Here is a 27,367-nt window from a genome sequence, read left to right as displayed (position 1 = left end):
AAACATAACAAAAACAAATCAGTGACCAATATAGCCACCTTTCTTTGCAAGGACACTCAAAAGCCTGCCATCCATGGATTCTGTCAGTGTTTTGATCTGTTCACCATCAACATTGCGTGCAGCAGCAACCACAGCCTCCCAGACACCGTTCAGAGAGGTGTACTGTTTTCCCTCCTTGTAAATCTCACATTTGATGATGGACCACAGGTTCTCAATGGGGTTCAGATCAGGTGAACAAGGAGGCCATGTCATTAGATTTCCTTCTTTTATACCCTTTCTTGCCAGCCACGCTGTGGAGTACTTGGACGCGTGTGATGGAGCATTGTCCTGCATGAAAATCATGTTTTTCTTGAAGGATGCAGACTTCTTCCTGTACCACTGCTTGAAGAAGGTGTCTTCCAGAAACTGGCAGTAGGACTGGGAGTTGAGCTTGACTCCATCCTCAACCCGAAAAGGCCCCACAAGCTCATCTTTGATGATACCAGCCCAAACCAGTACTCCACCTCCACCTTGCTGGCGTCTGAGTCGGACTGGAGCTCTCTGCCCTTTACCAATCCAGCCACGGGCCCATCCATCTGGCCCATCAAGACTCACTCTCATTTCATCAGTCCATAAAACCTTAGAAAAATCAGTCTTGAGATATTTCTTGGCCCAGTCTTGACGTTTCAGCTTGTGTGTCTTGTTCAGTGGTGGTCGTCTTTCAGCCTTTCTTACCTTGGCCATGTCTCCGAGTATTGCACACCTTGTGCTTTTGGGCACTCCAGTGATGTTGCAGCTCTGAAATATGGCCAAACTGGTGGCAAGTGGCATCTTGGCAGCTGCACGCTTGACTTTTCTCAGTTCATGGGCAGTTATTTTGCGCCTTGGTTTCTCCACACGCTTCTTGCGACCCTGTTGACTATTTTGAATGAAACGCTTGATTGTTCGATGATCACGCTTCAGAAGCTTTGCAATTTTAAGAGTGCTGCATCCCTCTGCAAGATATCTCACTACAGTATTTTTGACTTTTCTGAGCCTGTCAAGTCCTTCTTTTGACCCATTTTGCCAAAGGAAAGGAAGTTGCCTAATAATTATGCACACCTGATACAGGGTGTTGATGTCATTAGACCACACCCCTTCTCATTACAGAGATGCACATCACCTAATATGCTTAATTGGTAGTAGGCTTTCGAGCCTATACAGCTTGGAGTAAGACAACATGCATAAAGAGGATGATGTGGTCAAAATACTCATTTGCCTAATAATTCTGCACTCCCTGTAATAAAAGTTGGAAGGGACCTTGGAGGTCATCTAGTCCAACCCCCTGCTCAGGCAGGAAACCCTATACCATTTCAGACAAACAGCTGTCCAGTCTCTTTTTAAAAACTTCCAGTGTTGGAGCATTCACCGCTTCTGGAGGCAGGTGGTTCCACTGGTTAATTGTTCTAACAATCAGGAAGTTTCTCCTTAGTTCTAGGTTGCTTCTCTCCTTGACTAGTTTCCATCCGTTGCTTCTTGTCCTACCTTCTGGTGCTTTGGAGAATAGCTTGACTCCCTCTTCTTTGGGGCAGCCCCTGAGATACTGGAAGACTGCTATCATGTCCCCCCTCGTCCTTCTCTTCATTAAACTAGACATACCCAATTCCAGCAGCCGTTCCTTATATCTTATCTTAAAGTTGCCGAGTTTGAGAAACGCTGCCTTAATCTCTTGCCAGTGGCTTTTCATCACTTTTGATAAAGTAAGGATCCCATCCAACCTAGTTCATGTATGAAATCTTCCATTCATTTTAGATCCAGATGCTGCTTTCCAGCAAGGACAAATTTTTTTATTATTTTAATCCCATTTATATCCCGCCCTTCTCCAAAGACTCAGGGCGGCTTACACTCTAAGCACAAATCAATGTGCTTAGCAATAGCCCTAAAGCAGTTAAATATGATTTTTTTCTTTTTATTTGTTTTTTGGTAAGTGTGCTAAATTCGGAAGAGACACCACTTCCCTCAGCCCTGGTAACATCTAGCTCTTAAAGGGTGCCGTTTCCAAGGCTGCGAAAGTTCATCCTTGGCTTTTACTGGAAAAATGGCACTTTGGAGAAAATACCCGGATGTAGGCAACACAATCAGGTAACATCCCCGTTCGTAGTGAATTGCGATAAAACTACTTTACGGGAAGCTGTACAGGTAAGTCCTTGACTTACGACCATTCGTTTAGTGACCCAAGTTACGATGGCAACCCCAAAAAGTGACCAGTTCTCACACTTATCACAGTTGCCACATTCCTGCAATCAAATGGTCGTGACTCGGGTGCTTGGAAACTAACATGTATTTACGGAAGCTGCAGCGTCCTGCAGTCACATGATCACCATCGGCGAACTTCCCAGTTGGCTTCCGATAAGCAAAGTCAATACAGAAGCTGGTGTGGAGGGTTGTTAAGTCCCGGTCATATGTTCTTGCTTAACGACCATAGCGGGGAGAAAAAAATCATAACATTGGCCAGAGTCCCTTGATGCCTCGGTTAATGACTGCAGTGCCTACTGATGAATTTTCCTTCCCTATTGAGGTCAGAACTGCTCGTAGAGGTAGTCCTACCTAGACTTACAACCATTCATTTAATGACCAAAGTTACAACACCACTGAAAAAGTAACTTATGACCAGAGAATAGAATGGAATGGAATGGAATGGAATGGAATGGAATAGAATAGAAGGCTGGAAGGGACCTTGGAGGTCTTCTAGTCCATCCCCCTGCTCAAGCAGGAGAACCTATACCATCTCAGACAGGTGAATGTCCAGTCTATTCATAAAAACTTTCAGCGATAAGAGCACCCATGATTTCTGGGGGTAAGCCGTTCCTCTGGTTGATTGTCCTCACTCTCCAGAAGTTTCTCCTTAATTACAGGTTGCTTCTCTCCTTGATTAGCTTCCATCCATTGTTTCCCTCTGGTGCTTTGGAGAATAACATGACCCCCTCTGCCTTGTGGCAGCCCCTCAGATACCGGAACACAGCTATCATGTCTCCCCTATTTCTTCTTTTCTTTAGACTAGCCAAACCCAAGTTCCACAGCCGTTCTTCGTATGTTTTAAGTCTCCGGGCCTTTGATCATCTTAGTTGCTCTTCTCTGATTTTTTTGTGAACAAAATTGGCTGCAGTATTCGAGGTGTGGTCTTACTAGGGCTTTATAAAGCGGTACTAGTTCTCACACTGTAGCAGCCTTCCCACATTCCTGCGATCACTTTGGGTGCTTCGCAACTGGCATGTATTTACAATGGTTGCAGCGTCTCAGTTGTCATCTGCAAACATCCGAGGGAGCTTGATAAGCAAAGTCAATGGGGAAAGCCACATCTGCTTAAGTGATGAGTCATTTCACAACTGTAGCGATTCGATTCGTGTCATCAAACATGACAACAAAAAAGGCTGTAAAATGGGGCACAACTCGCTTAAGAACTGCCTTGCTTAGCAACCAAAATTTGGGGCTTAATTGTGGTCATAGGGCAAGGGCTATTTTTATACAAGACTGTCCCCAATAAACAGCTTTTAGCTCTCTCTAGCTGGTCATTCTGTTCAAGCAGGGAAAACGCACAAATATATTTTGTTCCTTGGTTCCCGTGATTTCAGCTATAGCAGGAAGTCACCCGAAAGCTAGAAAGTGAATTGGATGCCCTAAAAATCTCCATAGTTTTATTGGCGCCAAGCTTTATTCCTTCTTAAATAAAGCAGCACACACCCTGCGTTCTCCTTCCCCCCCCCATTTGTCCATCTTTTGTTTCTTCCTGATTTTACGGCACTCTTTTTAAAAAGATAACAGTATCTAGAAATCCTGAAAAAGGTTAAAATGAGCAAACAACTGACGTCAGAGGAACAACTTCAAGTCTGCCTGCTCGCCAGAACGGTGTTGTAAATGTGTACCCAGGCCTGACTCCTTGTTGTTTCACGTGGAAGGAGAAGGGATTGCAAAGTGTCAGGGGGAAAAAAAAGTCAATTGTTCGTTGATTTTCTATATTATTTGGGGGGGGGGGGGAGGGAGAAAGAGAGCATCCTCCAGGCCTTCACGGCCCAAAACCCAGCAAAAAACCCTGCGGGGCACAAACAATCACTTTGAAAGCCAAGTAGCAATCTTGGATCCCCACCCATATTTTATGGGTCATTCTCAGCAAAGAGAACTTGGAAGGAACATCAGAGTCCTTCCTCTGGCAGGGCTTTTCAACCAGTGGTACGGGTACCACCTGTTGGCACCTGGCAGGTGGTACACGAGTACCACATGTTGGCACCTGGCAGGTGGTACGCGACCATCCTAGAAAAGTGGTAGCAGGGGAGGGGAATGAGCTGAACCGGTGGCACCACCGCACAAGCCTGAGCGAGAGACATCTGGAGCTGCAGGGCTGGCAGGGCTCAGCGGAAGCGCCAGGATCAGCACCAGGATCCAGCTGGAGCTCCGCATTGATCCTGGTGCTTCCGCTGAGCCCAGAAGAAGCGCTGATCAGCTGGAATGTTGCAGCATCTCCAGGGTCTTGTGATTTACATTCAGATGCTTGGCAACTGATTCATATTTATGACGGTCAGAGTGCCCCAGGGTTATGTGAAGTGAGCAAAACCTGCTGCAACCACCCAGCAGATTGGGGGGGGGGGGAAGAAGAGAAATCAAAAACAAACACTCCCCCACCCCACCCCACCCCCGCTGCCAATCCTCCACAGAAATGCTCACAACAATGAAAACCTCAGACAGGAGGAAGAGCGCCGCCGGGCAGGCAGGCAGGTCTCTTGCTCGGCTGTGGCTTGGGGGGGGGCACTTTCTTCAGTGCCATTGTAACTTCGAAGGGTCACTAAGCAAACTGTTGTAAGTCGAGGACTACCTGTACTTCATCACTTTTTTCCCTTTTTTTTGGGGGGGGGAAGGTCATCAAGTTTTTGACACCTTGCTAGCCGACTGGTGGTACTCAGATGTTGACATATCCTAAAAGTGGTACAATGGGTGAAAAAGGTTGAAAAGCCCTGCTTTAAGGCAGTCCTCCTATAAAGCTCTCCATTTTAAAAAAAAACCCAAAATCTTGAGTCAAGAAATAGGACTTGGACAGGTGCTTCACTTCCTACAAAAGAATTTTGTTGTTGCCGAGATAAAGCTGCTATTCTGAGGCACTGGGCTTTATGAACAAAGCTGTTCAGGGACGGTGCTATCTATAAAAAGCTCGTCTGCCCAACCATCCCTCCCTGCAGATGACTCTTAGACAAATCTCTCCGCATAAATAAATGTGCTGTTCTCTTCGCACAAGACCCAGAAGAGCTACAAAGACAGAGATACAGGAGCTGCCCAAAGCAGAGGAAGCCTTCGGCTTAAAAAAAAAACTTCAAAAAGAGCCAGGTTGTGTTTAATCGGTTCGCCAAAGAAACATTTTTATATCTGGAGAACAACCCGATGTAGTAGACCTTGGCCAACGGATCTCAACGAAAAGTGATACAATAAAAGAAACTGAACGGGGTGTTAAATGAAATTGGCAGGCGTTCGGCAAGCTAAAGGTAATCTTCAAGAACAACCTAAGAACAAACTCATCAAAGAGAGAAGGAACTTAGAAATAAGGAGAAATTTCCTGACAGTGAGAACAATTAATCAACGGAACAACCTGACTCCAGAAGTTGTGGGTGCTCCAACACTGGAAGTTTTTAAGAAGAGACTGGACAACCATTTGTCCAAAATGGTATAGGTCCTCCTGCTTGAGCAGGGGGCTGGACTAGAAAACCTCCAAGGTCCCTTCCAGATCTGTTCTGTTCTACCCTATTCTATTCTATGCTCCACTGCATCTATTCTATTCTGTTCAGTTCTGTCCTATTTATTCTATTCTGTTCTATTCTATTCTATTCTATTCTGTTCTGTTCTGTTCTGTTCTGTTCTGTTCTGTTCTATTCTATTCTATTCTATTCATTCTATTCTATTCTATTCTAATTTCTATTCTATTTCTATTCTATTTCTATTTCTATTCTATTCTAATTCTAATTCTAATTCTAATTCTAATTGTATTCTTATTCTTATTCTTATTCTTATTCTGTTCTATTCTATTCTATTCTATACTATTCTATTCTATTCTATTCTATTCTATTCTATTCTATTTCTATTCTATTCTATTCTATTTCTATTCTATTTCTATTCTATTTCTATTCTATTTCTATTCTAACTCTAATTCTACTCTATTCTATTTCTCCCCTCTACGCCTGAAGACAAAGATTTTCGATCTGTGTGTGCTACCTGCACTAACATATGCCGGTGAAACATGGACACTAACCGCACAATCGATACAAAAGCTACGAGCTGCACAAAGAGCCATGGAAAGACCAGGTAGAAAGTCCCGCCCATGGATTAGCGAACAAACAAAAGTTTACGATGCCATCAAGAGAGTAAAAGGCTGGAAATGGAAACGGGCTGGTCGCATAGCGAGAAGGACTGAGGGCAGGTGGGCTGAGACAGTCACAGAATGGATCCCACTCGATCAAAAGCCTCCACGAAAAGAGACCTAAAACAAGATGGATTGATGAGATCAGCAAGTATTGCCGGCCCAATTGGCAAAAGGAAGCTCAGGACCGTCTAGGTTGGAAACATGCGGAAGAGGCCTTCGTCCTGCAGTGGATACAGAGCCCGGGGTGGGCAACCTCGGCTCTTTTGCGACTCGTGGACTCCCAGAATTCCTGAGCCAGCATGGCTCAGCTTGGAAACCTCTCCCTTTCCCCTCAGCATGGCTGGCTCAGGAATTCTGGGAGTTGAAGTCCACAAGTCATAAAAGAGCCAAGGTTGCTTACCCCTGCTATAGACCATGGTTAGGACAATGAAATAAATGCCCATAATAAATGTAATGAGGAAAGAGGCTGCAAGGTCAGCAACTAAGTGAGTAAACCAGAATTCCCCAATCTTTCCGGTTTTGAGGACCAGCCGGAGGGGATGGTTCTGCACAAGCGGCCCACCACTCACACAAAGGGAGCGCGTGCTCGTGCAAGTGGCGATGCATACGCACACACCGTTTCCGTGGCCCATTTGCAAACAGTGCTACAGCCTAGAGGTTGGGGACCCCCGGAGTAAACCACAGGGGAGTCCCTCAACTTATGACCACAACTGAGTGCAAAATTTCCATTGCTCAGCAAGGCAGTTGTTAAGTGAGTTCTGCCCCGTTTTAGACCTTTCCTTGCCTAACACGTAACTACTGCAGTTACGTTATTAAGTTAGGAACATGGTCGTAAAGTGAATCCGGCTTCCCCGTTGACTCTGCTTGTCAGAAGATCGTAAAAAGGGATTACGTGACACACACCCCAGGACGCTGCGAACCGTCATAAATACGTGATAGTTGCCAAGTGTCCGAATTTGATCGTATGATCGTGGAGACGCCACCACAGTCCTTTGTGTGAAAAACGGTCATAAGTCACTCAGGTCAGTGGCGTCGTAACTTTGAACAGTCACTAAATGAATGGTTGTAAGTCAAGGACCACCTGCGTATTTTTCTTAGTCGTCCTCACTCTCATGCTGCAGGACGAAAGGTTAAAAATGTGGAAGTAATGTGCTAGTATGTCCCGAGTCATCTCTCTAAAAATATTTGGCAAGGTAGCTTCTCGGCCTCTTTGCCATCGTAGCGCGGCAAACACCGCACGCCAATGCTGGCAACGCTAGTAATTTGGCTTACCTCGTTATCAGACTCCACCAGGACTTGGTCGTATTCACTGAGAGCTACTAGGAACATGATGGAAGTTACATTTTCAAAACAGTGTATCCACTTCCTCCTTTCTGACCTTTGCCCACCGACATCCACCATTCTGAAGGGACGAGGGGAAAAAAAAAGCAGTGAGTGCTCGTTGATTGGTCAATGCTCCCAATTCCCCAAGACACCCCCCCCCCAAAAAAGAGTATCTGTTTGCAACAGCAGAATTGTTGGGGACCAGCAAGGCTGGTGTGCGAAAGATAATCATGTACGTGCAGGGCTCTTCAAACCTGGCCCTATTTATGACTTGTGGACTTCAACTCCCAGAATTCCTCAGCCGGGCACAATTCTGGGAGTTGAAGCCCACAAGTCGTAAAAGGGCCAAGTTTCAAAACCCGGATGTAGTGGCTTTCCGTGAAGCTGAAATACTTACTCGTTAGATTCCCTGCTACAATCCATCTTTCTTTGTGAAGTCTTCTAGCCTAACATGCTACTATTACATTGCCACTATGACAGGGGTAGGCAACCTTGGCTCTTTTATGACTCGTGGACCTCAACTCCCAGAATTCCTGAGTCAGCATAGCTGACTCAGGAATTCTGGGAGTTGAAGTCCACGAGTCATAAAAGAGCCAAGGTTGCCTACCCCTGCACTAGGAGGTGAAAGAATAGGCAACTGGTCACTGTGTCTGGCTTTTATGCAAAAGCTCTTCCCGAGTGTCACTGCACTAAGTGAGAGCAAGCTTCAAGTACTGTGTATCAGGGGTTTCCAACCTTGGCAACTTTACAACTTGTGGACTTCGGCCTAGCTGGCTGAGGAATTCTGGGACTTGAAGTCCACAAGTCGTAAAGTTGCTCAAGTGGGACACCTCCGCTGTGTGTGACACCAGTCTGGGGTCAATTCCAGAGGATAGGGGGGGGGGGCTTGAGGATCTGCTCTATCTAAACCAGGGTTGTCAAAACTGCCGGCCCACGGGCCGGACGCGTTATCGGGAAGGCACGCCCACTCCCTTGCCGGCAATGGCGAAAAAGCTCCGATACGTTGCGCGACGTCACGCGATGTCTGCTTGTTTTGACATGTCTGAACTAGACGGGTTGAAGGAACTGAGGATGGTCAACCTGGGTGTTCCAAGTACATAAAAGGAAGGAACAAGGACAATGGATAGGAACTCTTTTTCAAGACCACAACCAGAGGTAATAGGCACAATAAGGCGCAATAAATACCCAGAAAATGTGAAGAAAAAAATTGTCCTGGTAACCTCTCAACAATACTGGAGCAATCTGCCTACAGGGTTTGTGAGCTGATGACTGGTGGATGATTTTAAGAAGAGGCTGGAGAGCGACATCTCAATGGTTTAATTGGTTTTCCTGCATGGTTTTTAAAGAAATGGCTTTCAGTAACCAGACCCCAAGACCATGGGAGCGTACATCTATTCCCTACCTTGATGGGTTGCAGTTTTCCAGGCTGAGGAGCAGTCAGGCTTTTCCGCCCCTTTCCCCACCCCCCTAATCTAGCCCTTGCTCATGTAACATGTGTGAAGCATGTGTATTTTTGTTTTATTTATCTATTCATTTATATCCCACCTTTATTATTTCCAAAAGTAATTCAAGCGTTGAACACACGCAGTGTTCTTTCCTCCTCCTATTTCCTCCACAACAACCCTGTGAAGTGGGTTGGGCTGAGGGAAAGGGAGAGGGAGGGAGGGAGGGAGGGAGGGAGGGAGGGAGAGGGGAGGGGACGAGAAAGGGAAAAGGAGAAAGAGGGAGAGAAAGAGAAAGAAACAGACAAAAACAGAGACAGAAAAAGAGAGACTGTGTTGTGTGTGAGAGAAAGAGAGAAAGAGGAGAGAAAAAAGAAAAAGAGAGAAAGAGGAGGAGAAAAAGAAAGAAGGGAAGAGGACGAGAAAGGGAAAAGGAGAAAGAGGGAGAAAGAAACAGACAAAAACAGAGACAGAAAAAGAGATTGTGCGTGTGAGAAAGAGAAGTGAGAAAAAGAGAGCGAGACACAAAAAGAGAAAATGTGTGTGTGTGTGAGAGAGAGAGAGAGAGAGAGAGAGAGAGAGAGAGAGAAAGAGAAAAAGAGAGAGAGAGAGAGAGAGAAAGAGAGAGAGAGAGAAAATGACCCAAGGCTACCCAGCTGGCTTTATTGCCTAAAGTGAGATTAGAACTCGGAGCCTCCTGGTGATAGTCCAAAGTCAGCCAACCCAGCCGGTTTTCAAGCCTAAGGCGGGACTAGGACTCACTATCTCCCAGTGATTGGCCCCCATTTACCCAGCTGGCTTTTACGCCTAAGTCGGAACTAGAACTCACAGTCTCCTGGTGATCGGCTCAGCTGGCTTTCGTGCCTGAGGTGGGAACAGACGTAAACATAGAATGAAGGCTATTGCTAAGCACATTGATTTGTGCTTTAAATTGTAAAGCGCCCTGAGTCTTCGGAGAAGGGCGGGATATAAATGGGATTAAAATAAATAAATTTTAAAAAAACAGACGTCGCCGTCTCCTCGTTTTCTAGCCTGATGCCTTCACCACTATTATTGCCATCATGAACGTCATCCATTCAGTCCGAGCACGTCAGACAAGACTGCAGCGTGCGCCTCATCCGTGGATAAAGCAGCGGTCCTCATGTTGTTGAAGACTTTACCCCTAGTGCACGGCTGTCAAAACTCGCCGCGTCACGCGACGCGACGTATTGCAGCTTTTTTTCGCGTTGCTGGAGCTGGGGTGGGCACGGCCTGTGCGTGATTGCAACTGGCCCGCAGGGCCGGCAGTTTGACAGCCCTGTGCCTAGAAGCTCAAAGATCATCAATTTGGGTTAAAAACCATGAGCTAGAAATCAGGAATCTACTGGTGTGGGTTCTAGCCCCCCACCCCACCCCACCCCTTATGCCTAAAGTCAGCTGCCTGACTCTGACCCGGAGGATCTGTCTTAACATCAGAAAGAAGGTATTGGCAAACCATTTCCCAAAACTTTGCCCAAACAATGGGGGGGGGGGCTCTTCCAAACAATCACCAGGGATCCGTTGACTTGAAGGCTCCTTCCCAAAAGAAATTCAAAGGCCCCTTCGTTTCTCTTTAGGAAGATTATGAAAACCTTCCCTTTCCCCCCCCCCCAAAGAGTTTTTAGCGCCAGCTGATCGGCATAAGACAACTTCCTCTGTACCTGTGTATTTTTTTTAATCTTTTAACTGATTATTTTATTAGTTATGAAGATTTGGTTTGCTATTGCTCCGCAGTCCACTCTCCAGAGTTTTTATGACTGAGGTGGTTAGTTAACAAAAGTAAGAGAGAGACACAGACAGACATCATAAGGCAGGGCCCAGGATTGAAGGACTAATTCTTACTGTTCAAAGTAAGAGCACTACTAAACCCAGTAACCATCTCAAAATGTGTAATTCACAAGCGTCTTTTTGCTTTCTCTCCCCTGGTTTAACGGCCATATACTGCCAGTGGGGAAAACTGCTGCTTTATTGTTATGTGTTCCTTGTTGTCATAGAAATCCTTCCTAATCTTATCTCTGTTTGCCATTGTTTTCCTTCCTAAGAACGATCTCCTCTTTATGTCTGCAAGCGGCAAGCTCTATCGTGTTTATCTATTCCCCAGCCCAAGAAAACAAATACATCCCCCCATTCCATGGTCAATAGCAAATTCACACTGGTTTTATCTTTTTAATATTTAACGTGGACTCAAATTAGTCACTTCCCATTGTTGTGTTTATAATTAGGTTTTCTAGCTCTTTACTTTCTGCAAGAGTAACCTGTGTAATCTGAAGCAACTCTGCCACAATAATTCCCCCCCCCCCGATTCCCACTTTTCTAATCCTGCCATTCTTATAACTCACTGTAATTTGCAAAGATGGCAAATAACATGAATCTCTGCCTCAGTTCCTTACCTGTTCTGAACTACTCAAAATTCAGCCGCTTCGAATTCCCCTAAAGCAGGGGTGTCCAACTTTGGCAGCTTTAAGACCTGTGGACTTCCAACTCCCAGAATTCTGGGAGCTGAAGTCCACAGGTCCTAAAATTGCCAGGGTTGGATACCTTGCCCTGAACGGTACTACAAAAGCCAGGTTTTCTGATTCACAATTAGTCTTAATCTCTTCTACATTCTGGCATGAGCCAATTAATCGTATATAATCAATAAACAAAAGTAAGCCGTCCTGCGTTATCTTTTGTCAGATAGCTGGATTTGGCTCATTTGACATTTCTCCCTCCTTCTTTGATTCTATCCTCTTGCAAGCAACGGCTCAAAAATAAGCCCTCAAAATAGATATAGATATATAGTTATAGATATATAGAGAGATATAGATATAATGTGTGTGTATAGATATATAGATATACACACACACATATATACATACACACACACACATATACACATACATTACATACATACGCGCCTGTATTGTCTTACTGTGCTGCCTGTCACATCCCACTTTTATTTTATTTTATTTTTAATTTTAATTCCATTTATATCCCGCCCTTCTCCGAAGACTCAGGGCGGCTTACAAGCTTAGCAGTAGCCTTCATTCTATGTATATGCCTGCTTATTAGGGCTTTCACACACACACCCCAAGCGGCATTATATTACTTTCTGGTGACGTCAAATTTAATTTCTCTATAAATGTTTCTATGGTTCTGTAACCCTATTCCCCACTAAATGTTTCTTTGTAGTTTCTCCATCTTCCTTCTAAGAGGCCTGTATTAAGTCCTTTTCTTAATTATTCTTGAGGAGTTTTACCTTGGCTGCACATTTTCCGATTATTTTTCTTAAAATTATTTTATATTGCTTTTCTTGTCCTTTTCACGTTTAAAGTTTCCTGGTTTCTGCCTTGACCACTAGACACAAACTGGCTGCCATATGAGCTGATGTTATGGAGGGGACTCCTAATGACATTGTGGTCGGGGTCATAAAAGCTAGAGAGCTCTTCCACCACATTAAAGTGACAATCTCAACAAGACACAGAGAAACGGGGTGAGAAAAGGCAATTGTTTCCCCACTGGCCAAAGCCCCAAATTCCATAGACAGAAGTTATCTTATTATGCTTTTACATGACGCACACTATTAAATGTCAGATGCTCGTGAAAGGAAATTACCTGAATATAATGTTCTCAAGATCAAAGGGGTATTCTATGATCCCAGTTGTTGGGACTCTGACCCGCAGGACGTCTTGTTGGGTTGGGAGGTACCCTGGCATGGCAATACGATCCACATCAGTAAGGTAGCTGCAAGAAGCATGTATGAGGAGGGAAAGATTAAAGAGGCTCAGGTTTGGCAGCCACATTACATGCCTTTGAAGAGAGATGATTATGACACAAAATGATAAAAGGGCCCCGACACAGAAAGACTGCTCGGTCGCTCACAATTTTCACGACTGGCTTCCAACAATATCCTAGATCCAAGAATATTGAATTATATATCCCTCTGCTTGCAGTAAGGCACAAATGTTTGAGCGGTTTGTAGTCTTCATCTTTATTCTTTATTCTCCCTCCCTTCCCTGCCTTTGTTCTCCTTGTCGCTTTTATCTAACTTCCCATCATCTGCAAAGATAGGACTTCTCCAGCTTACAATTCACCCAAAAGACAAAAAAAAAAAAAGACAAAGCAAAGCAAAGCTGTGAATTTACAGGGGGGGGGGGGGGTGTCTCCAAATTTGGCAAGCCTGGCTGGGGAATTCTGGGAGTTGGAAGTCCAGAAGTCTTAAAAAAGTTGTGATGCTGAATTACAGTTATCAGCTGCTTCCTTCCGAAAAGACAGGAGATTTAACACCCCTATTCCTATTACTAACCTGGATCGACGTTCCCTAAATTGGTGGAGCTGGAAGAAAAGGGGCCGAATGTTTCAATTCTACATGATGTAAGTAAATGAGAAAGCTTTCCTCCTCCAGCAGCTATTCTCCTTGATATGCAGGGAAGAGAGGGCGGTACATTTCATATTTTTTTTCCGCCAGCCAAATGTCTCCAGTCCGGGGAGGGGGGTTATTAGGAATTGCACACAGCTGGGCATCCCACCCACACAACTTGATGCACGGACCAAGGACTCTAATTTAGATGCTACTCAGAGGCACAATGCAGAAATGAACATGAGATCCTGAGGCTTGTCAGATTTCAGAAGACCTATTGATCAATAAAGGTCAAGGTTCCCCCGCACATGCGTGCCAGTTGTTTCCGACTCTCCGTTTCAAAGCCGAAGAGCCAGCGCTTGTCCGAGGACGTCTCCGTGGTCATGTGGCCGGCATGACTAGATGCCAAAGGCGCACGGAACGCTGTTGCACGCAGGATTCGACCCGCCAAACTGCCATCTAATCGACAAGCTCAGCGTCCTAACCCACTGAGCCACCGCGTCCCTTATTATTGATCAATACAAACAGCAAAACTACCACCTTATCCAGACCACAGCGGAAGATCAAGAGCGAAGGACCATCACCACAGAGCAGGGGTCTTCAAACTTGGCCCTTTTAGGACTTGTGGACTTCAACTCCCAGAATTCCTCAGCCGGGCACGTCCACAAGTCCTATAAGGGCTAGGTTTGAAGACCCCTGCCATAGAGGGATATGGGTTCTGCGTAGCCCCTTCAATATGACTATCAATATCAAGCAGATTAAGACCGCTAAATCTTAAGTCCAAATATTTTCTTCCACCCCACCCATGCTGCCTGAACACCAATTTCTCCTCACCATTTTCCTCCAACGTAAAGCCAAGGAGCTCAAAAGGCAAATATTTTCCTGGGGGTGCACTCTATGTCCAGAACATGGGAAGTCACAATCTACTCTATTTTGCCCTAATTTGTCTAATTTATGAGCGCCAACGTTCAAAAGGAGCAGGGACAAATTGGAGCAGGGTCAGAGGAGAGCTAGCAAGATTCAAAGGAGACTGGAAACCAAGCCCTCTGCAGAATGATTAAGGGATCCAGGTAGGCTTGGCCTACAGAAGGCATAACTGAGAGAGTAGGTGCAACAGTTGCTGTCAAATAACATAATACTGTAACAATGTAAGAGCTTGTTACATAGAAGGAATGGTTTCTATAGTCCCAGAGGTAAGTACCAAAACCAATGTATTAAAACTACACAGACTAGTCAACCAGAGGAACTTCCCAAAGTCCATCTTCCTTTTAAGTTTTCAGGGAGGGAAGACGTAACCAAGTGAGAGTAAGTTGGCTTACTATTTAGCCGAGTCAGACAGCTGGTATTCTCGCCGCCGATCATAACATTCTTGGATTCCTGGGTCATTCCACAATGTCTTAATTGCACTTACGTAGGGTTGTTCAAAGGACGAAACCTTTTCTACGTCCACTTCTCGGATCAGTAGTGCATTAGCCTTCATTGGGGATGAGGAGAGAGAGCAAAGTTGGTGTTAAGGGCTTACTCAGACCTTATTCCCCACCCTCTCAGCAGGAACTGCCTTTGATTTATTCATTTCCTTTTCCTAACTGATTGCTGGAGCTACGGGTTAACAACAGCAACACAGCAGGAGGATCCAGTGCAAAATTCCCACCCCCACCCCGAGCATTTCCATGCATAAAAAGCACCCTTTCCTCCAAGATCAGAGGTGTCCAGTCTCAGCAACTTTTAAGATTCCCAGCTGGAGAATTTTGGGAGTTGAAGTCCACAGGTCTTAAAGTTGCCAAAGGTGGACACACACGCCCCGGTCTAGACTCATCGGACATGCACCATCCCAAAATACGGCACCCAACAAACTAGGATAAGAGAGATGAAATGTCTCACTACCTAGGGACGGATACGCAACCGGTCCTCGATTTACAACCATTCATTGAGTGACTGTTCCAAGTTACAACAGCACTGAAAAAAGTGACTTATGACCATTTTTCACACTTACGACCATAGCCACCCTGTTCCTCACTACGTTTATGACAGTCACAGTGTCCTGGATTCAGGTGATCCGCTTTGGCGACCTTCTGACAGGCAAAGTCAAGGGGGAAGCCAGATTCGCTTAACAGCCGTGTTACTAACTTAACAACTGCAGTGATTTGCTGAACAACTGTGGCAAGAAAAAGTCGCAAAACGGGGCAAACTCACTTAACGTTTCACTTAGCAACATAAAATCTTCGGCTCCAACTATGGTCGTAATGCACGGACTATCTGTATTTTGGCTCTTACAAAACAAAAGCCAGCTTCTGAATGTAGTTTACACTGCTTTTTTTGGGGGGGGGGGGGTGTCCTCTGGATTATCAGAATCTGCATGCCTCCCACCCACCCACCCCGCAAACTGGACAGGACAAAGAAATGCAGGCTGCTCTGTAGCGATAAGCCTCACCTTATTTTGCTCATATTTGTATAGGATCTTTAAGGTCTCCATAGCCCTGATCATTGACTGCATGGCAGTGAAGATATTCTGGTACACCAGCTTGGTGAAACCCTTTTTATCCTCTTCAGAGTAGCCCGAGCCGTGGATTATCCGCATCTGTTTAATGAACGTGCTTTTCCCACTTTCTCCCGTGCCTGAAAAAAGAAACGTGGGACAGAATAGGATAAAGTAAGTTTTTCTTTTTTTCTTTCTTTTTTCTTTTAAAAAAACCCCCTTTAAATGGAGGTTTTATTTTCTCTTGCTTTATTTTCTGGCATGAATTTTTACGATACAATTCGTTTTAAGAGCCGGCCGGGTAACGCGGGGATAAAAGCAGCCTCCGAAAGCCTTGTAAATAAAATGGCGTGCTTATAATAGAAGCTGGCACTTCTTTTTGAAACAGGAGGAAGGTTAATTCTACGTTCCAATCCCAGCGGTAAAAGATCCTCACGTCAACCCTTCAGCGGAAGGACTTCAAAAACTTTTGTCATCCTTCAAATCGCCCCACCCTGTAGTGAAAAGCTGCTCTTTACAGCATTGTCTCTTCATTGAAAGAAGAAAGTGAGAATGAAGAAGACAAACAACACACCTATGTTTAGCATGGAGACAGGGACATATTTTACATCGCTTCTGTGATAGGAGAAAAGCATTTTTTTTGCACGTGCGCCAAGGCACCGTGGGATCATGAGATCAAGCATTGTCAGTGAAACTAATTCTGGCACCGAGAAATGCCATTTAACTTGTTTGGTTCCTGGTTGCATTTATAAAATTGGGCGAATTACAGGCTCTCGTAAATAACAGGATAAATGATAACTATTCAAATTATTTGATCACTTTTCTCAGTTGCCGTTCAAACAACTTTCTCCCAAACCCTCTGACTGATCACCTGTCAATAATCCACTTTCCCTGGCTGACTTTTCACAAAGATGGAAACCATATTTTAGTTGAGGTTAACAATGCCGTGGAACATTTGAAACATGCTGTGTGATTAAAAAAAAAATTTCTTCAAAATGGAAGCCGTTAAGAGGCATGCTTAATTACAAACTTCTGGCTGATCCAATGCTGTTACGATATTGTTACTGTTACAATATTGTTATCTTAATATCGTTATAGTATCTATTAAAAAAGGAAAGCTTAGCATGCAGAAGCTGATTTTGATGCACTGGCAAACAGCGGAATCCCCAATTTTAATTTTCTTCTCAAAATTTTATCCAGAAAGGCTGTTGTACACCTCAGAAATTAGTCACCTAGAAGAACAAAGAAGCTCTTCTAAGCTTTTGGCCAGCCGTGTGCTGCAGCTGCCAAAAAAGCCAACACAGTGCTAGGCTGCATTAACAGAGGAATAGAATCAAAATCACGTGAAGTACTAATACCACTTTACAATGCCTTGGTAAGGCCACACCTGGAATACTGCATCCAGTTTTGGTCACCATGATGTAAAAAAGATGTCGAGACTCTAGAAAGGGTACAGAGAAGAGCAACAAAGATGATTAGGGGACTGGAGGCTAAAACATATAGGGAACGGTTGCTGGAATTGGGTATGTGTAGTTTAACGAAGAGAAGAGTGATGGGTGACATGATAGCAGTGTTCCAATATCTCAGGGGCTGCCACAAAGAAGAGGGAGTCAAGCTATTCTCCAAAGCACCTGAAGGCAGGACAAGAAGCAACGGATGGAAACTAGTTAAGGAGAGAAGCAACCTGGAACTAAGGAGAAACTTCCTGACAGTTAGAACAACTAACCAGGGGAACAACCTGCCTCCAGAAGTGGTGAATGCTCCAACACTGGAAGTTTTTAAGAAGAGACTGGACAGCCATTTGTCTGAAATGGTACAGAGTTTCCTGCCTGAGCAGGGGCTGGACTAGATGACCTCCAAGGTACCTTCCAAATTATTATTATTATATTATTATTATTATTATTGTTGTTGTTGTTAAAACCACTTCCTCTGGACTATTTTATTTTGCTCTGACTATTCACAAAAGATCCAACATCACCTGGTACTTTCTTTGTCACTCCGGCTATTTTGGCTCCCTCCTAGCCACACCTTATTCCCAGGTTCAGTCAGGTGACAGGTCTCCCTATAAGGGCCCTGAAAATTAGCCACCCTTGACCAGTCTTCTCTACACAGCGATTGTGTTTGTTGTGAGAAAGGAGCGGCTGCCACGACGTTCTGTTGATTGGTAGGTCTAATTTGTACGTCTAACTCTTTACTCAAACACTTTTGATACTTTTTCTCATTCAAAAAGTAGGGCTTTGGGATGAAACTCCAAACCATAGTTTACCGTTACGAGAATTATTATTATTATTATTATTATTATTATTATTATTATTATTATTATTATTATTATTATTATTAATTTAATTTATATACCGCCCTTCTCCCGGAGGACTCAGGGCGGTGAACAGGGCAATACATAAAAACTAGATACAAAAATTAAAAATTATTAAAACGTGATTAAACAATGCCCATAATAAATTAATACAGATTAAAAATTGAAGTTCATTTATAAAAATCCCACCCCGTCCCATCAGGCCAGGCCAGCTTGTTTAAAGAGATGGGTTTTAAGATCGCGCCGGAAGGAGCGGAGATCGGGCGCTATCCGGAGCTCGACCGGAAGATGGTTCCATAAATCCGGTGCACCCACAGAGAAGGCCCTCCCCCTGGGGGCCACCAGTAGGCATTCTTTGACCGGTGGCACCCTGAGGAGGCCCTCTCTGTGGGAGCGTACTGGGCGGAGGGAAGTTGACGCCGGCTGCAGGTGCTCCCCAAGGTATTCCGGACCCATGCCATGAAGGGCCTTGTAGGTCATTACTAACACCTTGAACCTCACCCGGAAGACAACTGGTAGCCAATGCAGCTCGTGGAGCAAAGGTGTGACATGGGAGTATCGGGAAACTCCCAATACAACTCTCGCGGCTGCATTCTGTACCAGCTGGAGCCTCCGAGTGGTCTTCAAGGGTAGCCCCATGTAGAGAGCGTTGCAGTAATCAAGACGAGAGGTCACGAGCGCATGAGTGACCGTACGTAAGGCATCCCGGTCTAGATAGGGCCGCAACTCGCGCACCAGGCGAACCTGGGCAAAGGCCCCCCTAGTCACAGCTACTATATGGTCTTCTAAGGAGAGCTGTGAATCTAGGAGGACTCCCAAATTGCGAGCCCTATCTACAGGAGGTAATAACTCACCCCCCATAGTGAGGGGTGGGATATCCTGAATATCCCGAGATGCCGGTACGCACAGCCACTCCGTCTTGTCGGGGTTGAGACAAAGCCTGTTCCTCCCCATCCAGACCCGGACCGCCTCCAGGCACCGGGACATCACGTCGAGGGCATCACTGGGGTGGTTTGGGGTCGAAATGAAAAGTTGGGTATCATCAGCATACTGATGATACCCAACTCCAAAACCACGAATGATCTCACCCAGCGGTTTCATGTAGATGTTGGAGAGGCGAGAGGACCGACCCCTGAGGGACTCCACAAACGAGAGGTCTCAAGGTCGACCTCTGCCCCCCTGCCAACACCAACTGCGAGCGTCCCAGGAGATAGGAGGAGAACCACTGAAGAACTGTGCCTCCCACTCCCAATCCCCTGAGACGCCGCAGCAGGATACCATGGTCGATGGTATCGAAAGCCACTGAGAGGTCTAATAGGACTAGGACAGAGGAATATCCCCTGTCCCGAGCCCTCCAGAGATCATTCACCAGCGCGACCAATGCCGTCTCCGTGCTGTGAGGAACATACATATGTCGTTTAAAGGAAGCCAGTAAGCTCTCGCTTTATTTTAGGTATTTACATGTTGCTTCTCAATAGCACTCTGAACATTTGAAACATTCCTTGAACATCTTACAGCTTATACTCCTTGACCTCTGCATTGCTGCCCTATCTTTCAAAATTTTCTTTCTTTCCTGACCAAAAAAACTTCAGCTCTTCCAATTTTACCAGTTTCTCAAACCTTCTTCGATCACATGCTAAAGACCCATGCAAATGTGAGTTAATTATCACAGCCTGTTTAAAATTTAATCCTTTTCCAGCAGTCAGGCAGACTGAGAAAATGTTGAAGATTCTACGTTTCTGTGTTATTTGAATGAAACCCTTTGAAAGCAGCTGTCTCCTTTCGTGTATAAAGATATTTCTATTCCATTGCATTCAAATGCTCCTGGGTTGGCCAATAAATCCATATGTGTCTACGTATGTATGTATGTATGTATTGTATGTGACTACTGAAAACATTTTCAATGCCCATGAACCCATATTATAATTTTGGGAGGCAGTATCTTCTTCCTCAATCAAAAGTTGGAATTAAGACTGCCGGGAGAAATATCAACAACCTAAGATATGCAGATGATACCACTCTAATGGCAGAAAGTGAAGAAGAACTAAAGAGCCTCTTGTTGCGGGTGAAGAAGGAGAGTGCAAAAGTTGGCTTGAAACTTAACATTAAGAAAACCAAGATCATGGCATCCGGCCCTCTCAATTCCTGGCAAATAGATGGGGAAGAAATGGAGGTAGTGACAGATTTTATTTTCCTGGGCTCCAAGATCACCGCAGATGGGGACTATAGCCAAGAAATTAAAAGACACTTGCTCCTGGGGAGGAAAGCCATGGCAAATCTAGACAGCACACTAAAAAGCAGAGACATCACCCTGCCAACAAAAGTGCGTATAGTCAAGGCTATGGTCTTCCCAGTTGCAATGTATGGCAGTGAAAGCTGGACCATAAGAAAGGCTGAGCGCCAAAGAATGGAGGCCTTTGAACTGTGGTGCTGGAGAAGACTCCTGCGAGTCCCTTGGACTGCAAGACAATCAAACCGATCAGTCCTAGAGGAGATCAACCCTGACTGCTCTTTAGAAGGCCAGATCCTGAAGCTAAAACTCAAATCCTTTGGCCACCTAATGAGAAGGAAGGACTCACTGGAGAAGAGCCTCATGCTGGGAAAGGTGGAGGGCAAGAGAAGAAGGGGACGACAGAGAATGAGGTGGCTGGATGGAGTCACTGAAGCAGGAGGCGTGAGCTTAAATGGACACCAAAAAATGGCAGAGGATAGGAAGACCTGGAGGAACGTTGTCCATAGGGTCGCGATGGGCCGGACACGACTTCGCAGCTAACAACAACAACAATCTTCTTTCTCATCTCGCTCTCCTCGCAATTATGCATTCTTGTGTTAAGATAAAATAATTTTGAATAACCACTAGATGCCAGCACCAAACCTTTTGAAGGCTGTACTCTCCAGGGCAGTTTTAAACTGGCAAGAAACCTAGAATTCCTGCCACTAATTTCAATTACCACATTATGACAGGGCAAATATGGCCAGAGTAAGTGGTGGCAAACAAGGCCTGTGGATGCACAGTCTTTGGAGTTTTCCTCAGGTACAAGAGAAGTCACAGTGGCTAGCCTTGACCTCTGAATGGCAGGAAATGTGAGGTTTCTGGACTATCTAGATCTGGTATAAATACTAGGAACTTAGCTTTTAATCCCAGTGTGATTAATACAGCAATTCTTCCTGCCTCACCCAACTAAAACACCAGCCAGCAACTGACTGCAGCAATCCTGGGACTGGACAAGATCCACACCAGGTTGCCTCTGCCAACCGGCTTCCTCTCTAGAAATTAAAGCCAACAACTTTGGGATATGTTTACATGACTTCACCAATTTTCTCCCTATGCAAATAGAAGATAACGCTTCTAAAGGAAACACACCAGCACTACTTTATATGAGTATTCATACTTTTTTGGCAGGGCAAGAGCGAGTGGTAAAAATTAGCAGCTTATGCAGCGTTGAAATAAAAATGCTCACAGAATAACGAGCAGATTTTTGCTTTGGCAAACAGAGGAGAGCCTAATTAGAAAGGCCTATTCTTTTCCTTCTCATGCACACACATCATCAACACTAGCAAGTCAGGACTTGGGGGGGAAACTTTGTAAAAATGATGACATTTGAAGGATTCTCCAGTGGACTGGGAAAGAATCCATGCACATCATAACTTCCTCCAGATGATGCTACTGCTCAGACAGTGACAGACTGGCATGGCTGAGAGTTTTGCTCATAAGCATAAAATGTGGGCACATTGAATAGAGTGGCCAACAATCAGAGTTCTAAATATTCTCCATAACCATGATGACTACCTGACTTCCTGTATTCAGTAAACAAAAACAAAACAGTGTAGCGTACCTTAACAATTCTCAGTAGTTCAAAGTAATTATGCTTTAAATAATCAGAAATAGTGACGAGTGTTACATACAAAGATGGTTTTTTTTAAAAATGGAAATTATTTCTATTGGAAGACCTGCAATCAATTTGTAGGCGCCCCAAGGTATAAAAATTGCCCCAAACTTGCCATAACTAAGAAATTCGTTTCTAGGATTCCACAACGTTACAGAGTTCTGGCCTGATGTTTTGTGAGATTTCAAACAAGAAAATGAAAACGGTGCAACTCTTCAGGCATTTGTGCAGTATTTTGTAGCTATCCCCCGGAGGTGTTACAAGTGCTACATTGCCTAACCATCTTTTATTTTATGTAAAACACTGCAAATTATTGAAAAAAGCTTTTTGCGTTACCTTCAGAACTTTGCATGATAATACAGTTCTGAAGGTCACCTAAATAAAACCTTTTTTTTTTTAAAAAAAAATAAACTTTACAAATACCAAGAAATGCCTCACTCAAGTCAACCTAGAAATTCCAGACAGTGATGAGCAGCGGAACAAATGGGGACCACCACAGGGCTCTATTTCAAGGGTCTCCTAACTTGGAAACTTTAAGACTTGTTGGCTTCAACTCCCAGAATTCCTCAGCCAGCCATGCTGGCTAGGGAATTCTAGGAGTTGAAGTCCACAAGCCTTAAAGTTGCCAAGTTTGGAGATCTCTGCTCTATTCTCTGGTCTGAATGGTAGGAAGCCTCCTCTTAGCTCACTTGCAAAGAATTCAGTACCCATGTCACTATCTCAGAGAAGTCAACTAAACAATTCTTAAGACTGGTAACTGCTGTGAACTTATTTACAAGGCTTTAATCATATATATCCATTCCAATTGTCAAATCAGCATATTTCGTGTGTGTGTGTGTGTGTGTGTGTGTGTGTGTGTGTGTGTGCATACATGTATATGTATATACCGTATATACTTGAGTATAAGCCGAATTTTTCAGCCCACATTTTGGGCTGAAAAATTCCACTTCGGCTTATACTCCAGTCAACAAAAAAACTTACCGAGGACTTGTGCGCGGCCGAGGCTTTGGTGCTTCCGGGATCGCGCGCACCTCTCCCAAGCCACCGCCGTCCGAGACCTGCCGAAGTTTGGGGAGGTTTGGGGAGGTGCGCGCGCACCTCCCCAAACCTCCCCAAACGTCGGCAGGTCTCCGTTCCTCCACGCCCTGCCTGCCTGCTTCTTTCCGCAGCGGAAAGAAGCAGGCAGGCAGGGCGCAGAGGAACGGAGACTTGCCGACGTTTGGGGAGGTTTGGGCGCCTCCCCAAACCTCCCCAAACGTCGGCAGGTCTCCGTTCCTCCTGCCGACGTTTGGGGAGGTTTGGGCGCCTCCCCAAACCTCCCCAGGTCTCCGTTCCTCCGCGCAGACCTGCCGACGTTTGGGGAGGTTTGGGCGCCTCCCCAAACCTCCCCAGGTCTCCGTTCCTCCGCGCAGACCTGCCGACGTTTGGGGAGGTTTGGGCGCCTCCCCAAACCTCCCCAAACGTCGCGCAGACCTGCCGACGTTTGGGGAGGCGCCCAAACCTCCCCAAACGTCGGCAGGTCTGCGCGGAGGAACGGAGACCTGGGGAGGTTTGGGGAGGCGCCCAAACCTCCCCAAACTTCGGCAGGTCTGCGCGGAGGAACGGAGACCTGGGGAGGTTTGGGGAGGCGCCCAAACCTCCCCAAACTTCGGCAGGTCTGCGCGGAGGAACGGAGACCTGGGGAGGTTTGGGGAGGCGCCCAAACCTCCCCAAACGTCGGCAGGTCTGCGCGGAGGAACGGAGACCTGGGGAGGTTTGGGGAGGCGCCCAAACCTCCCCAAACGTCGGCAGGAGGAACGGAGACCTGGGGAGGTTTGGGGAGGCGCCCAAACCTCCCCAAACGTCGGCAGGTCTGCGCGGAGGAACGGAGACCTGGGGAGGTTTGGGGAGGCGCCCAAACCTCCCCAAACTTCGGCAGGAGGAACGGAGACCTGGGGAGGTTTGGGGAGGCGCCCAAACCTCCCCAAACGTCGGCAGGTCTGCGCGGAGGAACGGAGACCTGGGGAGGTTTGGGGAGGCGCCCAAACCTCCCCAAACGTCGGCAGGTCTGCGCGGAGGAACGGAGACCTGGGGAGGTTTGGGGAGGTGCCCAAACCTCCCCAAATGTCGGCAGGAGGAACGGAGACCTGGGGAGGTTTGGGGAGGCGCCCAAACCTCCCCAAACGTCGGCAGGTCTGCGCGGAGGAACGGAGACCTGCCGACGTTTGGGGAGGTTTGGGGAGGCGCCCAAACCTCCCCAAACGTCGGCAGGAGGAACGGAGACCGCGCGCAAGTCCTCGGTAAGCTCCGGGCGGTCACTTGCTTCACGTCTCCTGAGGGAAGGGGGGGCGACTGGAACGGGCGTGTTTCCTCGCCTGCTGGGCGCCGCGATTTGCCCGGGGAACGCGCGGGCCCCGAATGGCAGCGTGGAGTGAGGAAGTGGACAGCCAGGGCTTCCCCGAGAGCCGCGGCCACACAGGGTATTCCTGTGTATTCAGGCTTGCAAAATGGCGGATCCAGCCTCCGCCGGCGGCGGAGGCTTGCAGAATGGCGGATCGGCTTATACTCGAGTCAACAACTTTTCCCAGTTTTGGGGGGTGAAATTGGGGGTCTCGGCTTATACTCGAGTCGGCTTATACTCAAGTATATACGGTATACACGTGTGTATATATGTATGTGTGTATATGTATGTGTGTATATATGTATGTATAAGGTAAAAAAAGAATGCGTTTCTAAAAAAACGGTCATTATTTCCTAACAAAACAGCACCGTGGTTTCTACCCCAGCTGAGCAAAGATACTTGCCTTGTCACTTAAGGGTTACTAACAAATGCAATCATAAGGATAAGGGGCAAAACAACGCCAGAGAGCACAAAATAATCTAACACAATATGGGTGCAAGCAATTGTGTACACTCGTAAGACAAGATCTGAGGGGATTTCCATGATCATTCTGCCTAGCAACGATGTAGCATTTCTTTCAACGTTTGAAAGAAACACCTAGCAGTAACTATCCATCAGGGTGTCTATGTAATTTTAAGAGATGCAAACAAATATCATAGAATAAAAGATCTACATTATGAAAACAACAGTGTATTCAATTAACCTTTTGCTCACTTGCCTTCAATTAGCCCTCCTCTATAATCTAATAAACTATTTCCAAAAAAAAAATACTGCTCTGCAAATTTGTTTTGTAGCCAACTGCCTTGATTATGAGACCAATTTTTCAAATAATGTGGCCTTGCCAGGGAGGCTACAAAAAATTCTTGTATCTTCCAGTGATGGAGAACAGTTATTCACTGCCTGCTATTTCATATTCCACTTTTTATGCTCTTGGCCATAAAATCCAGAAATGAAGTTAGCACACCAATAACTATGCCTGTAACTTAAATTGTCATAGAAACACAGAGGCAAATACTTATCAAAGTAAGCATATTTCAAAAGTAATGTTCATTATTGGTAGGGTTTTTTTTTAATTGAACGTTTCCTCTGAATCCATTCAGATAAAATACGCAGTAATACTAATATTATATCATACTACACAACAATAACTAAATAGCAAAATATTTGCTTTAATAGTCATTTCTAGAGGTAAAAAGAAGCACGACAATCATTTGGATGAGGGCTAAAGTCTGGCAAGAAAAAGTGTGGAACCAAAACATGAGAAGGCAAAGCTTAGTTATGGGGAAGACTGATTGTTGCAGTAATGATATAAAACGGTGTTTCTCAATCTTGGAAAGTTGAAAGCGGATAGACTTCAACTCTCAGAGGCTGGCTGGGGGATTCTGGAAACTGAAGTCCCTGCACCTTCAACTTATCAAGGTTGTTCCACAACTATAATAAGCACCGATAATGCAAAAGAGATCCACATTTCAAAATTTCTCTTTTCACAAGGAAAAATTAAGGAAAAAAAATTAAGGAAAAATCAAGGAATTTACACTTCAATCTTTTACACTTTTTTCCCCCCAAAATCTAATAGAATATTTTTCCATGGTAATTTTTCCATGGAAAAATATTCTATTAGATTTTGGGGGGGAAAAAGTGTAAAAGATTGAAGTGTAAATTCCTTGATAGGTTTTTTTGCCCTTTAGCTCTAGGCCAGGGGTAGGCAACCTCGGCTCTTTTATGACTCATGGACTTCAACTCCCAGAATTCCTGAGCCAGCTCAGGAATTCTGGGAGTTGAAGTCCATGAGTCATAAAAGAGCAGAGGTTGCCTACCCCTGCTCTAGAGGCTATATAAAGAGAACACCAATTTAGTTGAAAATTAATTCCGGGACTGATGGACTGCATCCCTAATTCAAAACAGGGAACCAGTCTGAGTTAAATCTGAATCCAAGACTCTTAGAAGCAACAGAGATTTACAAATCAGTTCTGCACATTTTTTTAAAAAAAATGTTCTATTAACACCAACACCTTGGTCCTATTAAGATCTGAAGTGACAGAGATTTGTTACCCCCAAAGGGTTATTTCAACTAAGAAATGAATTCATAGTGCAACTAAAGAAAATTCGCTATTCGGTGAACCCAGGATGCAAAGTCTGAGGGTTACAATTAAGAAAGTCACCTGTTGCCCAACACAGGCCTTAAAAGACATTAACACCAGACCTCCAAGGCAGAAGCCCCCAAAACAAGAACATAACCCGTATCCGACCTATGTTCAGCCTTATTCAGGACTGAAAGCTAAAGTTTAAAACCACATCTTTTTTAAAAAAAAAAAGTTGCTAAGGCTTCAAGAGCATAAATATTTTTCCTCACCCTGAGTATGTTTTCATTTGGAACACAAGGCAGGCAGGCAGGCAGGCAGGCAGGCAGGCAGAGAAGCAAAAGAAAAGGCTGGGTAAAGCTGTATGGGAGGACTCACATCACTGGAAACATCAGTGATGAAGCTGTCAAAAATGACACCGCGGAGAAGGGATAGCTCAAGAGAAAAGAAAGGAGAGCAAATTCCTCTGAAAGCATGGAAGACTGAAAATAAGGTTGCTAGCAAGGTATGAGGAAGTAATGAATCTAAAACAGCGCTGGCAGAGGCTGTACCAAAGGAAAAGCCGCCAGAAAGGGTGGAGAGGAGAAGAGGATAGAGGCTTTATACTTCACGCTTTGGAGAGGAAGGCAAACATTCCACACACACAGATGGAGACAATTATGAAGGGGGTGACTTTGGAAAGGGGAGGGGGGGCAAAGAAAGGCCGATGTAAGATCCGTTTAGCTAGGAAGCAGGATATAAATTACAGA

At 45.2% G+C, this 27,367-nt stretch overlaps 1 protein-coding gene across 2 annotated transcripts in view; it reads right to left on the bottom strand.

Annotated features, from left to right (window-relative positions):
* The window catches only part of GNA11 (G protein subunit alpha 11), a 42,374-nt gene that overhangs the window by 10,395 nt on the left and 4,612 nt on the right, over positions 1–27,367 (bottom strand). For both annotated transcript variants that reach the window (XM_083364353.1, XM_083364354.1), the window contains exons 2-5: positions 15,912–16,096; positions 14,800–14,954; positions 12,736–12,864; positions 7,631–7,760 (exon numbers count right to left, since the gene is read on the bottom strand). In XM_083364353.1, coding sequence (XP_083220479.1) covers positions 7,631–7,760; positions 12,736–12,864; positions 14,800–14,954; positions 15,912–16,096 — 599 coding nt within the window. The remainder of the gene's footprint in view (positions 1–7,630; positions 7,761–12,735; positions 12,865–14,799; positions 14,955–15,911; positions 16,097–27,367) is intronic.

Source organism: Vipera ursinii (assembly GCF_947247035.1).
Source record: "Vipera ursinii genome assembly, chromosome: 1".
Taxonomy (NCBI): domain Eukaryota; kingdom Metazoa; phylum Chordata; class Lepidosauria; order Squamata; family Viperidae; genus Vipera; species Vipera ursinii.
Note: the sequence above shows the minus strand (reverse complement) of the source record. Positions and strands in the feature narration are given on the sequence as shown.